At 38.4% G+C, this 14,108-nt stretch overlaps 1 protein-coding gene across 1 annotated transcript; it reads left to right on the plus strand.

Annotated features, from left to right (window-relative positions):
• The first annotated feature begins 6,745 nt into the window (after positions 1-6,745).
• On the plus strand, positions 6,746-13,459 carry LOC102079378 (zinc finger protein 570-like). Its single transcript, XM_005460573.4, has 2 exons — positions 6,746-7,195; positions 12,370-13,459. The coding sequence occupies exons 1-2, from the start codon at positions 7,024-7,026 to the stop codon at positions 13,236-13,238; spliced, it is 1,041 nt and encodes a 346-aa protein (XP_005460630.2). The 5' UTR covers positions 6,746-7,023; the 3' UTR covers positions 13,239-13,459.
• Positions 13,460-14,108: the final 649 nt, after the last annotated feature.

A 14,108-nucleotide genomic window follows, 5' to 3' on the forward strand; every position in this document is an offset into this window, starting at 1 on the left:
CAGAAGAATCAGCTTTATTTCAATTTTGAGGGATAAAATTTATATCTGAGTTTGATGGTTCTGTTCTCTTTGTGATTACAGGAGCTGCCCTCAGATTCAGACCTCAGCACCACCCAGTGACAGCAGACAGATCATCCAACATGTTAACTGCAAAATGAACTGATGAAAACAGTGCAAAGGTTAAAGTACCACATGTCCTGTAGTGAAAGCTGCAGCTTTATTGATAAAGTTAAAGACAAAAAAACAAAAGGATTAATCACTCATGTAACTGTGTCACTATATATCAGCATTAACAGGACCTCAGTTTGGTGTTTCACAAAGCTGCTGATCTCAGACCTGCACAGCTTCCGTTTTAAACACTTGATGTACTCAGCTGCATGAAGAGCATATGAGATTTTCTCTGGCACAATTAAATAAAACCTGATGAAGGTCAAAGGTCGTCACTTGTATGTTGAACTACAAACTTGTCATCTGGAATTCTTTCACAGTTTTCTGCAGATAGTGTGTTATTTACCATAAAGTGATTCAGAGTTATTCATACCAGAGTAACCAGAGAGGATCATATATTTTTAAATATATAACTTTCTACAGGACTGAATATAATATCTTTATGTAAAAGTCTGGAGCCTCTGGGGAGTATCCGAGTATTTATAACATTACACAAACCAAAGGTCTCCATCACAGTGTTCATGAAATGCTGGGTTTATCCATCTCCTGGATCGGGCCTACGGAGGAGTGCTGAAGATTTCCCTGTGAGGGAGCTGCTGGTGAAGATCATGAGTCCTGCTTGATCAATGCGATGAGCTTCAGTCTTCCTGGTGTTTCTTAAATGAAGCCTCTCTCAGTGGGTCAACAGAACTTCTGGCACAGGACAGCTGTGATGAAAGAAAAGGAAGAAGTTTCTCTAAACCTCTGGACCCAGGAAACCCAGCTTGGTCCTGATGGTCTCCCTCACTAGTTTCTCCCCAGGGTGAATGTAGCTGTTGATAAAATATGGACTCTATTATTAAATAAAAAGAACAAATTAGACTACACTACTGAAACGTTCTGCTGTTTTTTTTAAAGTCTCCATGTTACCAGGCTGTAGAGTACGGTAGAGGGCTCTGAAGATTTAAACAGTTTTAGATCCATTACACTCACAGTCTTATGTTAAAATCTCAAAGAACACATGATATTTTTGATATTAACAGTAACTCTGGGCCTCTGTAGAGTGTGCAGATGATCTCATCGCTGTCTAAAAATGGATAAAAACAAACATAAGAAGTGATGAATCCTTCAATAACACAGACTATTAGAGTAGCAGGTGTGTAGCATCGCTAACTAGCTAGCAACAAGCCTCCAACACAGTGCGTATGCTAGCGGCTAATCTAACTAACGAATTAACAACAAAGTGATTTTAGAACTATAAGATGATAAGCTGTGTGTCTTTTTTTATAACAGTGACATGGTTGTATTTACCTTAATTAAACGAGTCGTCAGTCGCGGTAAACCAGCAAAAAAACTCGAGCAGCCGGGCTACGTAAAAAGTGTAGGGGGGCGTGTTTGCGGTCATGTCCAGCGGGTGTGTGGGCGGGAACGTTACACAGTCGCTCCACCTCAAGTCACTACTGCGCAGACTCTGGCTCCAAATTTGCAAGATGGCAGCCTCCACAAGCGGGATATTTTGGCTTCATTTTTGCACAATGGTAGGAGGCAGAGTCGCGTCGTCCATGTTTTCTACAGTCTCTTTTTTTTTTTTTTTTTTTTTTTTTTTTTTTTTTATTAGAAAAGATAACATACAAACAAAATGCACCATACATTATACAATCAAAGAATAAACATTCCTTACATATTAACTCTTAAACATAGGAAAAAATATATATATAAAAATGGGGTCACATAATTTAACAGATTATTAACTCACTAAATCAAAATCTTCTACAAAGGAAACAAAAAGAGCAGCCTTTTTCTTTTTAACTAAAGTCAAAGATTTGACCAACAGACTTAAGTCGTTTTTCCAGTAAGCTAGTGTTGGTTTGGTCTTAAAAAAACGACATTTATGTATAAATTGTTTGCACAAAATTAATAACACATTAACACCATAATTAGCTTTCTTTTCTTTCAAAAACACTCCAAACATTATCATATTTAAGGTAAATGGGGTAACTTGAATCCCCCTGGAATAAAGCCAGGTATGAAAATCCAACCAAAATATTTGCGTAAAATTGCACAAAAAGAATAGATGGTCCAAATCCTCCTCTTCTGTTTCACAAAATACACAATTACCAGTTTCTATTTTGAATCTATCACCAAGGAGTCTATTTGTCGGGTAAATTTTATTCAAAATTTTAAATTGGACTTCTTTCCCTTTAGGAGGTATAGGGAAGGTGATATAATTAATTCTTATTTTTTCAATTTCTTCCCTTTGGAAATCTTTTAATATGTAATTACGTCTAAGTAAATTTGGAGAATAAAGACTCCTTAATGAAGATCTTAGAAACTTATTATTGCATTTAATATCACAAAATCGAATATCATCTATATATAATTGTCTTAACTTGGGGGAGATGTCAGAATATATTATATCATTTACAACTATGTTTTTAAGTGACAGTGGAATGGATTTTATAACCCGATTAAATTTACTTTTAGAACATTGGATATTAAACTTTTGGCAAAAATCCTGATGTTCTAGAACATGTCCTTCCTTATCTACAAAATGGGCAATTGCCCAAACACCTTTTGAAAACCAATCTTGAATAAAAATAGATTTTCTGTTTATTAGTATATATCTATTGTTCCAAATTGGGCTATTATGTGGAGTGAAATTATGTTTAAATAACATTTTCCAATAAAGAAGGACCTGTTTATGGAATTCAGAGAGTTTAATAGGTAGCTTAGTAATTTCAAAGTCACACTTTAGGAGAAAATCGATACCCCCCAATGTGTTAAAGACCTTACTTGGTATAAAAAACCAAATGGAGTGTGGATTATTTAGGAAGGATTTTAACCATTTAAGTTTCAAAACACCATTCATTATATCAAAGTCAATTGCGTTTCCACCACCTTCAATGTATGGTTTAACCAAATCATCTTTAGATATATAATGGCACTTATTCCTCCAAATAAAATTAAAATTCAAGCTATTAATTGTTTTAATAACTTTATTTGATATTGATAAAGAGTAAGCTGGATATATAAATCTAGATAAACTATCCATTTTGGTTAATAATATTCTTCCAAAAATTGTGATGTCTCTTTGTAACCACTTATTTAAGATTGTCTTACATTTGTCAACATTATCTGAAATATTTACTTTTTCTAAGACTTTGTGATCTTTTGAAATTGTGATACCCAAATATTTTACCTCCTGTTCACCTTTATATCGTACAGTAATTGTGAATGACACTCCTTTAACGCCAATAGTTCACATTTGTTTAAATTTAATTTTAAGCCTGAAGCTTTTGAGAATGTAGTGATTATTTGTTTTACCAGGGGAATCTGATGTTCATTTTTTAAGAAAAGAGTAGTGTCATCTGCAAGTTGACTAATTATTAAAAAATTGTCCATTATCTCAATTCCGGCAACGCTGCTGTTTTTAATTAGAATTGCAAGCATCTCCACGACCATTATGAACAACAGCGGAGAGCTTCCACACCCTTGCCTAATTCCTCTTTTAACGCTAAATCTTTTACCAGTGCCATAGCCTAACGACACAGAGCTATTTATATCATTATACAGTATATCTATTATCTTTCTAAATTTATCCCCAAATCCAAATCGAGTTAGTGTTTCTAAAATAAAAGGATGTTCTACTGAATCAAAAGCTTTATAAAAGTCCAAGAAAAGAATAAAGCTGTCATCACTAATTAGATCATTGTAGTCTAGTAAGTCTAAAACCAATCTGATATTATTATGAATGTTCCTGTCCTTCAAAAACCCTGATTGTGTCTCACTAATTATACTTGAAACCCCTTGTTTAAGCCTTGTTGCAATTGAGCTAGAGAAAATTTTATAATCTGTATTTAATAAAGTTATGGGCCTTAAGTTATCCAATTGTTGTTTATCTTTGGTCGGTTTAGGAATTAATGTAATTAATCCTTGTTTCATGCTAGGCATCAATTCTCCCTTTTCAATACTGGCCAGTATAGCTTTGAATAAAATTTCCCTTAAGTCTTCCCAAAAAAATTGGAAGAAATTAACTGTAAGCCCATCTGGACCAGGGGATTTATTAATCGCCATTTTCTTAACAGATGCATCTAACTCTTCGATTCTAAAGTCAGATTCACAAAATTCCTTAAATGATTCATCAATTTTAGGGATCAGATTATCTATTTGATCAAAAAAGGCATCACAATCTGCTTGGGAGAACTGTGAGGAGTATAAATTGGAATAGAATGTATAAGTTTCATTCTCCAAAATTTTAGGGTCGTCACATTCAATGCCATCAATTAATAGGGAAGATATAAAATTTCTTTTCTGTCTGCTCTTTTCTAAATTAAAAAAATATGAGGAATTTCTTTCCCCCTCCTCAATCCACTTGGCGCGTGAACGCACAAAAGCTCCTTCTGCTTTATTTAGGTAGAGCTGATCTAATTTAGATTGCAACTCCATAAGTTTACTCCTTTCTTGGCTATCTAGATCATCTTTACTACAGCAATAAGTAATTTCTTGGAATAATTTACATTCATATTCTCTTTGTTTTCGACTTATGTTTTTACTGAATTGAATACTAAATTCTCTAATTTTGAATTTAATGAATTCCCATTTACTGATATATCCTACAATTAAATGGTCAGCCATAATATCTTTTATAATTTTTTTGACTATGTTACAGTAATCTTCATTTTGTAAAAGTTTGGCATTGAACTTCCAATAAGTTCTTTTATTTGATTGTCTAATTTCCGATTCTAAGCATAGTTCAATAAAGCAATGATCAGAAAGAGGTGCATTTGACATCACAACTTTTACAGTGTGGTTAAAAATGTTGTCACTTCCTAGCCAATAGTCTATTCTAGATTTACAAGCTCCATTTGGTTTAAACCAGGAAAAGCTTTTCATTCCTGGATTTCTTACTCTCCAAATATCTGTCAAATTGTTGTTTATCAAAAGTTCTGTAATTAGGTTATTTTTTTGTGGTCTACCTGTCCTTGAGGGCCATCTATCAGTCCATTCATCAGGAGTCATATTCCAATCACCACCCATTAAAATATATTCCGTAGGGTATCGATCTTTAAGTTCAAAAATATTTAAAGTTATATCTTCTAACATCTTTTTATTCTGACTTTCATTATTATATCCATAAACATTGACTAAAATGAAAAACAAACTTTCAACTCTCATTACAGCAATCAACCAATGACCATTCAAGTCAGTCCGTTGTATTACAAGATCCCCAGGAAAGTTATTGAATAAGATTGCTACACCCCCCGACCTCGTTGAGCCATGGCTAAACAGGATTTTGCTGCCCCATTGGTTTGACCAAAAAGATACATCACTATCAGATGAATGAGTCTCTTGTAGAAAAATACAGTTTGATTTTGACCTTTGCAGTACAAAAATAAGGCTTTTCTTTTAACAGATTCTCTTAAACCCCTAACATTTAAAGAACCAAAACAAATGTTAACATTCAACATGAACTATAGACAGAAAATCACTCACCACGTGAAAAAAAAAGAAAAGGAAAAAAAGTACTAAATGCTGAGCTCCTCAGACCGCGAACAAGTTTCCACTATTTCAGTTTTTGTCATTTTCAGTTCTCCTGTGTGTCCTCAACTTTGCGTCCATCAATGAAGGCATGTGGACCACGAAAGTAGGCTCGTTTACCCGCACGTCAATCTTCCTCCACCAGAGGCCATAGGCGTTGTCGATCTTGTATGTCCTCCTGCGGCAACATCTCTGCAAAGCTGATGCCTTCTTGTTTGCAGATTGAAGAATCTTTGGTGCGCCTCCACAATTCTTCTTTGGTTCGCCTTTGTGTGAATAAAATAATGATGTTTCTGTTTCTGCCATCAACTCGTTTCCCTAAGCGATGAACAATATCAACGGCCTCTTCTAAGTTCAAATCAGGGGCGATCTTCTGAAGTGTTTGCAAAACCTTCACTCTAATGTTTTCGTCTTTGTCTTCCTTCACCCCTTTCAGCTTTAAGCACCACCTCATTCGGTAGCGCTCTTGTTCTCTCACTCTTCTTTTCAAGTCTTCGTTTTCTTTAAGTAGCTGTTCATTCGCATTTGTCAGTTTAACAACTTTCAGTTTGCAGTCAACTATCTCTGCAGCATTAAACTCCACAGCCTTAGCCAAGCTGGCAACCATAGCTGCACTTTGTCTGTTTTGTTCCTTGATATCATCCAGTTGTACTTCAAATTTCTTCTCAAGTCCTAGAATGGCTTCAAAAATCGTTTTATTGGAGATATCATCTTCCTTCTCTGAAGATTTTGTTCTTTTCTCATCCGGCGGTTGTTTTGATGGAGTTGGCGGCGCAGAGTCTGCTCCCCGTTCTCGCTTGTTTAAGCCCACGTTGGCAGCTTCAGTGCTAGCATAGCCATGGTCACTGACTTTAGCATGCGAAGACGTCTTAACATTGGGGTTTGACGGCACAAATTGCAGCTTTGCATTCTTAATAACCTTTTGGGCATCCATAGTTGTAATTCGAGTGGAAGGAGAATAAAGTTACTTAACAAATTTGCGGTCTTTCGGAGCTCCTGAAAAAACACGACTGTTCAAGCCGCCATCTTGGTGCCCTGTTTTCTACAGTCAATGGTGTGAACAGAGCCGAGAGTGTGGGACCGAAAGAGTCAGCTCATCACTGTGGTGTTAGCGGCTTTGCACTGACTCCCCGAGCTCTCTGTAACACTTTACATTCATTAATAAGAGAGAGAGAGAGAGAGGGAGGTGCGTTAACAGTCCCGCTCTGTCGGAGCTTTATCACGTGACACCAGGCGGACGTAAACAAAAGAAAGGCGCTAACGCCGTTAGCTTTTCTCTTGTGTGCCTGAGCAGAGACTCTTCTGTTGTGTTGTTTTATGTGAGCTGTGGCAGTAACAATGCCTTCAGTTCAGTATCTGAGAGAGTTTATCAACGAGCGACTAACTGCTGCTGCTGAACAAATATTCTTGGAGTTTGAAAAAACGATCGTCCAGTACGAGGAAGAGATCGACCGTCAGCGCAGACTGCTGGATATCACCTGGAAACCCCAAATCAAGCTGCACAGGACAGGTGAGTGTCCCTCTGAGGGAGGATCCTAATCACAGCTCTGCGGGACATTTCTGATTGTGAGGGTTAATAAAAACTCAACTGCATCTTTTGCATCCCTGCTGGTGTTACAGATTAACTGGTGACGATCAATGTTGGGTTCATTTAGAGAGAAAAGAAAAATATGCTCAAAGTAGATTTTCTTAAATGTATTAAGCAGTTGAAGGCTCAAGTTAAAAAAATACAATAAAACAAAACAACTGCTTCGCTTAGGAGGCCCAAACAAACAAAGAGCCCCACTCCCAGACAGTAAACGCTTTTTATTATGTGTGATAATCAGGACAGTATGGTGATTAGTCAAAAGTTGGAGGAAAGCCACCGTCCTCTTTATTAGAGCAGGGCGATATGACCAAAAATATTTATCATGATATACATTTGAAAATTTGCCATAACAATATAACTGACTATATAATTGATACTAGACAAAGTACTTTACCACTCCACAACTTTATTAGTGCAAAAATAAAGGCCGACATATCCTCAACATAACCATGTATAATATCCACAAAACTTAAAAAGAGGTTATACACACACAATACGGTAATATTATGTTGAAGCACAGTAGTATCACTCCGCGAGGCTCCTGCCTACGGTAGCCGTAATGCTCCGACAATCCATCAAGCAGTGCGGCTTCGTAGTTTAGCAAAGTCGTACTAAAACTTTTGACAGATTTTCGTGTACCACATAAAATCGTTTCGAGGTCAGTAAACACAACCAGAGTTCATACATAAGGCACACGGGATTATAAGGGGCGCTGACGATTTTCAGAAAAATCAAAGGATTGATTTTAAGTGTGCCGTATTTTCCAAAACACACGGTAATAACGACGGCCCGCTAGCATGCGCTACCAAAAATAGTGCTTTGTTGTGTATCTGACGGACGAAAGCTAAACCAGTTCCACACCACTGAAGTTGCAGCATTTTTACAAACCAGTTCTGGTTCATCCGTTTCATTCAAGGATCCGCTTTCGCCCTTCTCATTCTCCGTCGCCGCCATGCTTTTTCCACCATGTGCGTATGAAAACAAAGGCACTGCGCATGCGCGTCTTACCCATATTCTTTCGTGATATTTCATTTCCTTATCGTTGCCCAACATTATACTGGTATTACTGTGAACGCTATGATATGGCCCAGCCCTACTCCTTATTTGGCTGAAATCCAGCACTTCGGCTCACATTTCTTCTTCTGCAGTTTTCTGAGCATCTCCTTAGGTGGAGACGCCACTTCACCCCTCTGCCAGTGATTAACTGGTGTCATGAATAAACTGGTGACCGTCAAACAGATGTGTGGTAGATTTGCTTTTCAGGAGCCGCTACTGACAAACCAGCAAATAAACACTGAATATCTCACCTGAGACATTTGAGATTAATTTGTGTCTTTTCTCTGGAAATGAATTCAATTTGAAATTATTTGAAATGGTGGTTTAGTGAGTTTGTATATAACATTTGTGTAATTGTGGTCACCTGGGACAATCATGTACTGTTTGTCAGAAACACTTGGGGCCAAAATAGATAACTGATCGTCACAGCTAGTGAGAGTTGGTAGTTAGATACGGTCTGTACAAGTTTGGTTAATTTAACAAACATTTGTGAGGAGACGGGAGTTACAGTAGTTAGACAATGATTGATAAGCAACAGAGCCAGTGTGACTGAGTAGATCTCCTGAAAGTGAGTGGATTTAAGAAAGTGAGTGGCTCAGGTGTGCCAGTTGGTGTGTCATGTGTGTTTTTTGAGTTTTGAGGTGAGTTGGCTTTAAAACATCAACTTTCTAAGTTGAGAATATTCATAATTTAATTTCCAAAAATTGCATATGATGGTTATATTGTAGCTGGATCTGCTGAAGTATCACATAGTAGCTGCAGCAGTCTCAAATGGAGTCCTGTCCAGTGCCATAGCATACAGCCAGATTAACCTGTAACACATCTGCACCTGGATCTATCACCATGCTGAGTAAGGACTGAGTGGCTGCACTTACACCTGGAGCATTCAAAACGACCCACAAACATCATGTTGAAAGATGCGGTGCCAGCAATGGATTGACTAAAACAGGCCATTAAGCAAAGACAACAAGAATCATTTTTTCTGTTTATTTAAAATGCAAAACATCTGCACTCACTGCACAAGGAAAGTCAACGCACACTGCGCGCTACCGCCTTCTACAGTAGGTTCATTCAATCTGGAAAGAGAGAAATTTTGTGTTGTCACGGTCACACGGTCTAAAGTCGGGTTGTTGAATGAAGAAACTGCGCTTAGGAGGTTTAGGAGGCTGCCATGTGTAAATGTGCAGTTACTGCAGATTTGTGTGCACAAGTCTTATCTGTGTGTACCGTGATATGGCCCAGCCCTAAGACAAAGCACTGTGCCCAGTCTGAGGCTGGCAGTCAGTGTTTATTCAAGTACAATACACCGTGACCATTATAGCTAGCATACAAAGACACCATAGGATGTAACGCTCTGCTGTTTGGGATGTTTGTCACAGACTCCTCCAGCTGCTGCGTCACCCACAAATGTTTGTTAAAATAATCAAGCTTGTGTAGTAGGCAGTGTTGAGGAGTAACGGAATACATGTACCTGCGTTACATATTTAAAATACCAAATATGAGTAACTGTATTCCGTTACAGTTACCGTTTAAAAAGGTGGTATTCAGATTACAGTTACTTTGTTGAAATAAGTGGATTACACGACGGCTTAGAGCTTTTTATTGTCAGTGTGCAGTTTCTTGCACAGCGAATTTGGGTAGCTGGACCACAAAAGTTCAAAAGTAAGAAGAGGAAACACTATACAAGGAGGGGAAAAATGAAAATAAAAAGCAATATATATGTATACATATATGTGAGTGAAGCATTTAATTTAGTTTAAAGGTTTATGTGGAAGACGCAAGAACAGAAAACACTGAAAGCTACAAATGTGTTGTGCATGAAACTGGAATTAAAACGTGGTGATATCAATCAATCAAGGCTTTATTGGCCACATGCTGGTTGCCCTGCAGTGGAATAGGACAGGAGGAGTAATCTGAAGGAAACACAGCAGCCATCCTGACCTGCACTATTATTCCAGCATGGGCCCAGACCCGCCGTGTTCTCCAGGAGGTAACAAGCATCGAAGGCGTTTTTAAAGGGAAGGGGGATGAGTGAGTGCGTATCAGTGTATGTGTATGTGTGTGTGTGTCCAGAGTTCAGCTGAGACAGTGTCCTTCGCCCTGCCAGGCTAAGTAAACAGTCTTCCAGCCAACCCAGGTGGCCTTGCATAGAATGGGAAGAACAGACTAAACACAGTCGTTATCAGGGTGTTTTTGTTCAGCTCCAGCCTTGAGACCGCAGCTGGCACCGAAGGGGTCTCCGCATGAAGTGATGGTGGTTTTTACTTTAGTGCGAACAACTCATATGAATTTCAAAGCTGTTCTAACAGTCCAACACTGGTCTCTCAATCTCCCGTTGGAGAGCCGTGAGCTTCTCCATGACGTTATCAAACTTACGCTCCGTGATGTTGTCATTCTTGTGCTCAAAGAGCAGATTCTGAGAACTCATAAGCCAGGGCCAACCCAGCTCCGATCAGCAAGAACCCTGTTATCATGGTTCCGAATAGGTAGATATCTTCAGCACTCAGGCTCACCCGAGCCCAGACTTCTCGTTGAGAATAGGGTGTCAATTGCATTTAGGGACCAGTTGATCAAATCCATAATTCCTCTTTTAGGTTTTAGAGAACAGACTGTGAGAGAGTGTTCCAGGGAAAAGTAATACAAAAAAAACACGAGACTAGACAAGGACACAAGAGGCTAAGCAGGGAAGCTAAGGGAGAGGAGGAGGAGGAGAAAAGTGCGACCGCCTTCGTCAAGAGCAAAGAGAAGTTGATAGAGCCAGAGCCGGATGTTTGTCAGAAGGTAATCTGGCTGTGCACTATGGCACTTGGCCACAGGTGGCGCTAGTTGACTTGCCTACATTTGAGTGCACACAAAGAAAACTGCATGTTTCAGTTGTGTGGTGAAGACGCTGAAATCGAAGTAGTAAAACATACGAGGGGAATGATAACGAAGACAAGATTCTCCAGTAACTTAGTTTGCTGTTTCAGAAAGCTGCTGATCTCAGACCTGCACAGCTTCAGCTGCATGAAGAGCACATGAGATTTTCTCTGACAGCATTAAATTAAACCCGATTAAGGTCAAAGGTAATCATTTACATGTTGAACTAAAGGCTTCAATCTAGAATTCCTCCAATATCTACAATATTGTATTATTTACCATAAAGTACTTGAGACTCATTCATACCAGAGTAACCAGAGAGGATGTATATTTAACCCTCTGGGTCCACGGCATAATTGGCCATTTTAACTACTTTGGATTTTTCCTCTACATTTCACTGTTAAGAGAAAAGAAAAAGTTTACTTTGCCTTGTTTGTTATCTTCTATTTTTTTTTTTTTTTTTTTTTTAGCCTCAGGCCTGACAGCAGGAGGTGTATCACTCCACCTGGAGACAGCGTTTGCTCTGTAATCTGCCTTTGGTGGCTTTTTGGCAACAACTGTGACATTCAGCAGTTGCATCATTTTTTCGACACACACAACAAAGCTATTGACTACACTACACACTAACTACACACTCCAAATATCATAAATCTCTCACATCACAATGTGTATGCTAGCGGCTAATGTAACTAACAAATTACCAACATAGTGCCGTTACATGTTGTAGAAATGTAAAAATTTGTTTGTTTGGGGGCTTAGGGTTTTTGTTTTTTTGTTTTTATAAATAGGAGCAATGTGGTTGTATTTACCTTAATTTAATGAGTCATCAGTGGGAGCAGCCGGGCTACATGAAAACTAAAGGGCGGCGATTTCGCGGTCACGTCCAGCAGGTGTATGGGCAGGAGAGTAATGTAGACGCTCCACCTCAAGTAACTACTGCGCAGACTCTGACAATAACTTGGACCCACCTTAACTGCAATCCTTCAACATTTGTAAATGCACTAATAAAAAACAAAATCAGCTATAAGTTACATCCAACCCTGGGTCACTGTTTTTCTCACAATCTCTTGAGATTCTGTAAAGAAAAGCCGATTCAAAAAAAAAAAAAGAAAAAGAAAAAGAAGAGAGAGCTCTCAGTCTATCATCATCACCTTTTCCTCATTTCCTTTTTGTCCCCCCAGAACTCCCACAGCAGCCTGTCTGTAAGGACGAGGAGGTTCTCCCTGAGCGGCAGCTCTGGAACCAGGAGAGGAACTCTCTGCACCAGGAGGAACCAGAACTTCCACATATTAAAGAGGAACAGGAGGAACTCTGCACCAGTCAGGAGGGTGAGCAGGTTGGACTCAAGGAGGAGACTGATACCTTTATGGTGACTGCTGCTGAGGAAAGAGACCACCATGACCCAGAAGCAAACAGTAACCAGCTCCCTTCTCAAACCTGTCCTATAGATGAGAGCCAAAATCACAGAGGAAGTAGGAATTTAGACTCAGGGACAAATAGTAACTTAGAAAGTCAGAGTAATTCTGACACAGGTAAAGAGTCTTTAACATGTAATCTTTGTGGAAAATCCTTTAAGAATAAGTACAATATGACTCGACATCAGAGAATCCACACAGGTGAGAAGCCATATTCTTGTGAAACGTGTGGGAAAAAGTTTGGTATGTCATCAATACTTAAAGGCCATTTGATTACCCATACAGGTGAGAAACCGTATTCTTGTAAAATATGTGGGAAAACTTATACGCGAAGCAGTGGTGTGACTGTACACATGAGAATGCATACAGGTGAAAGACCGTACCATTGTAAAACATGCAGGAAAGTGTTCTCAAGTAGTAGTCATTTATCGGCAGACAGAAGAATCCACACAGGTGAGAGACCGTATAATTGTAAAACATGTGGGAAAATGTTCAAATCCAGCAGTCATATATGGCGACACATGAAAACGCACACGGGTGAGAGACCGTATCATTGCAAAACATGTAGGAAAATGTTCACATCTAGCAGTCATTTATGGCGCCACATGAAAACTCACACAGGTGACAAGTCGTAGTCTTGAAACATTTAGAGAACAATGTCCGAGAAGCCAAGCGTGGAAGAATATCTGAGAATTTATACAGGTTCACAGGAGTGCTTTCAGAGTTTAGATACCTTTAAATACCATGTTTATCATGTATAAGGCAGATTTAACCCTGTAAGACCCAATCCATCAAAAATAACCAGAATATGACCAGAATATGGGGGCTGAGATGTTTAATAACCCTTATAACAAAATCCACATTTTTAATGTCATGTTGTTTATGATATATAATAGAAATATACTTTTTCTTTCACTTTTGATACATTTGATGTTTTTGTTTTGATGAGGTAGAGGTCTTAAAAACTAATGTAGGAAATATGATACAAAGGGTATTATAGGGTTAATCTGATCTCATCAAATTTGTCAATGAAAATATGGTGACTGTCAAAAAATGAATTTTAGCTGTTTTATTTATTTATATATTTCTCTGTGGCAAAGTTGAAACTCAATTTGAAGTACAACGTTCTGGAACGACCATCTCAGTCCCCAGACCTGAATATTATTGAAATCTGTGGTGTGAGTTAAAGAGAGCTGTCCATGCTTGGAAGCCATCAAACCTGAATTAGGTAGAGATGTTCTGTAAAGAGGAATGGTCCAAAATGCCTTCAACCACAATCCAGACTCTCATTGGAAGCTACAGGAAGCGTTTAGAGGCTGTAATTTCTGCAAAAGGCAGATCTACCAAATATTGATTTCATTTCTTTTTTGTGGTGCCCAAATTTATGCACCTGCCTGATTTTGTTAAAACAATTATTGCACACTTTCTGTAAATCCAATAAACTTCATTTCACTTCTCAAATATCTCTGTGTGTGTCTCCTATATGATATATTTAACTGACATTT

Source organism: Oreochromis niloticus, linkage group LG18 (assembly GCF_001858045.2).
Source record: "Oreochromis niloticus isolate F11D_XX linkage group LG18, O_niloticus_UMD_NMBU, whole genome shotgun sequence".
NCBI classification, from domain to species: domain Eukaryota; kingdom Metazoa; phylum Chordata; class Actinopteri; order Cichliformes; family Cichlidae; genus Oreochromis; species Oreochromis niloticus.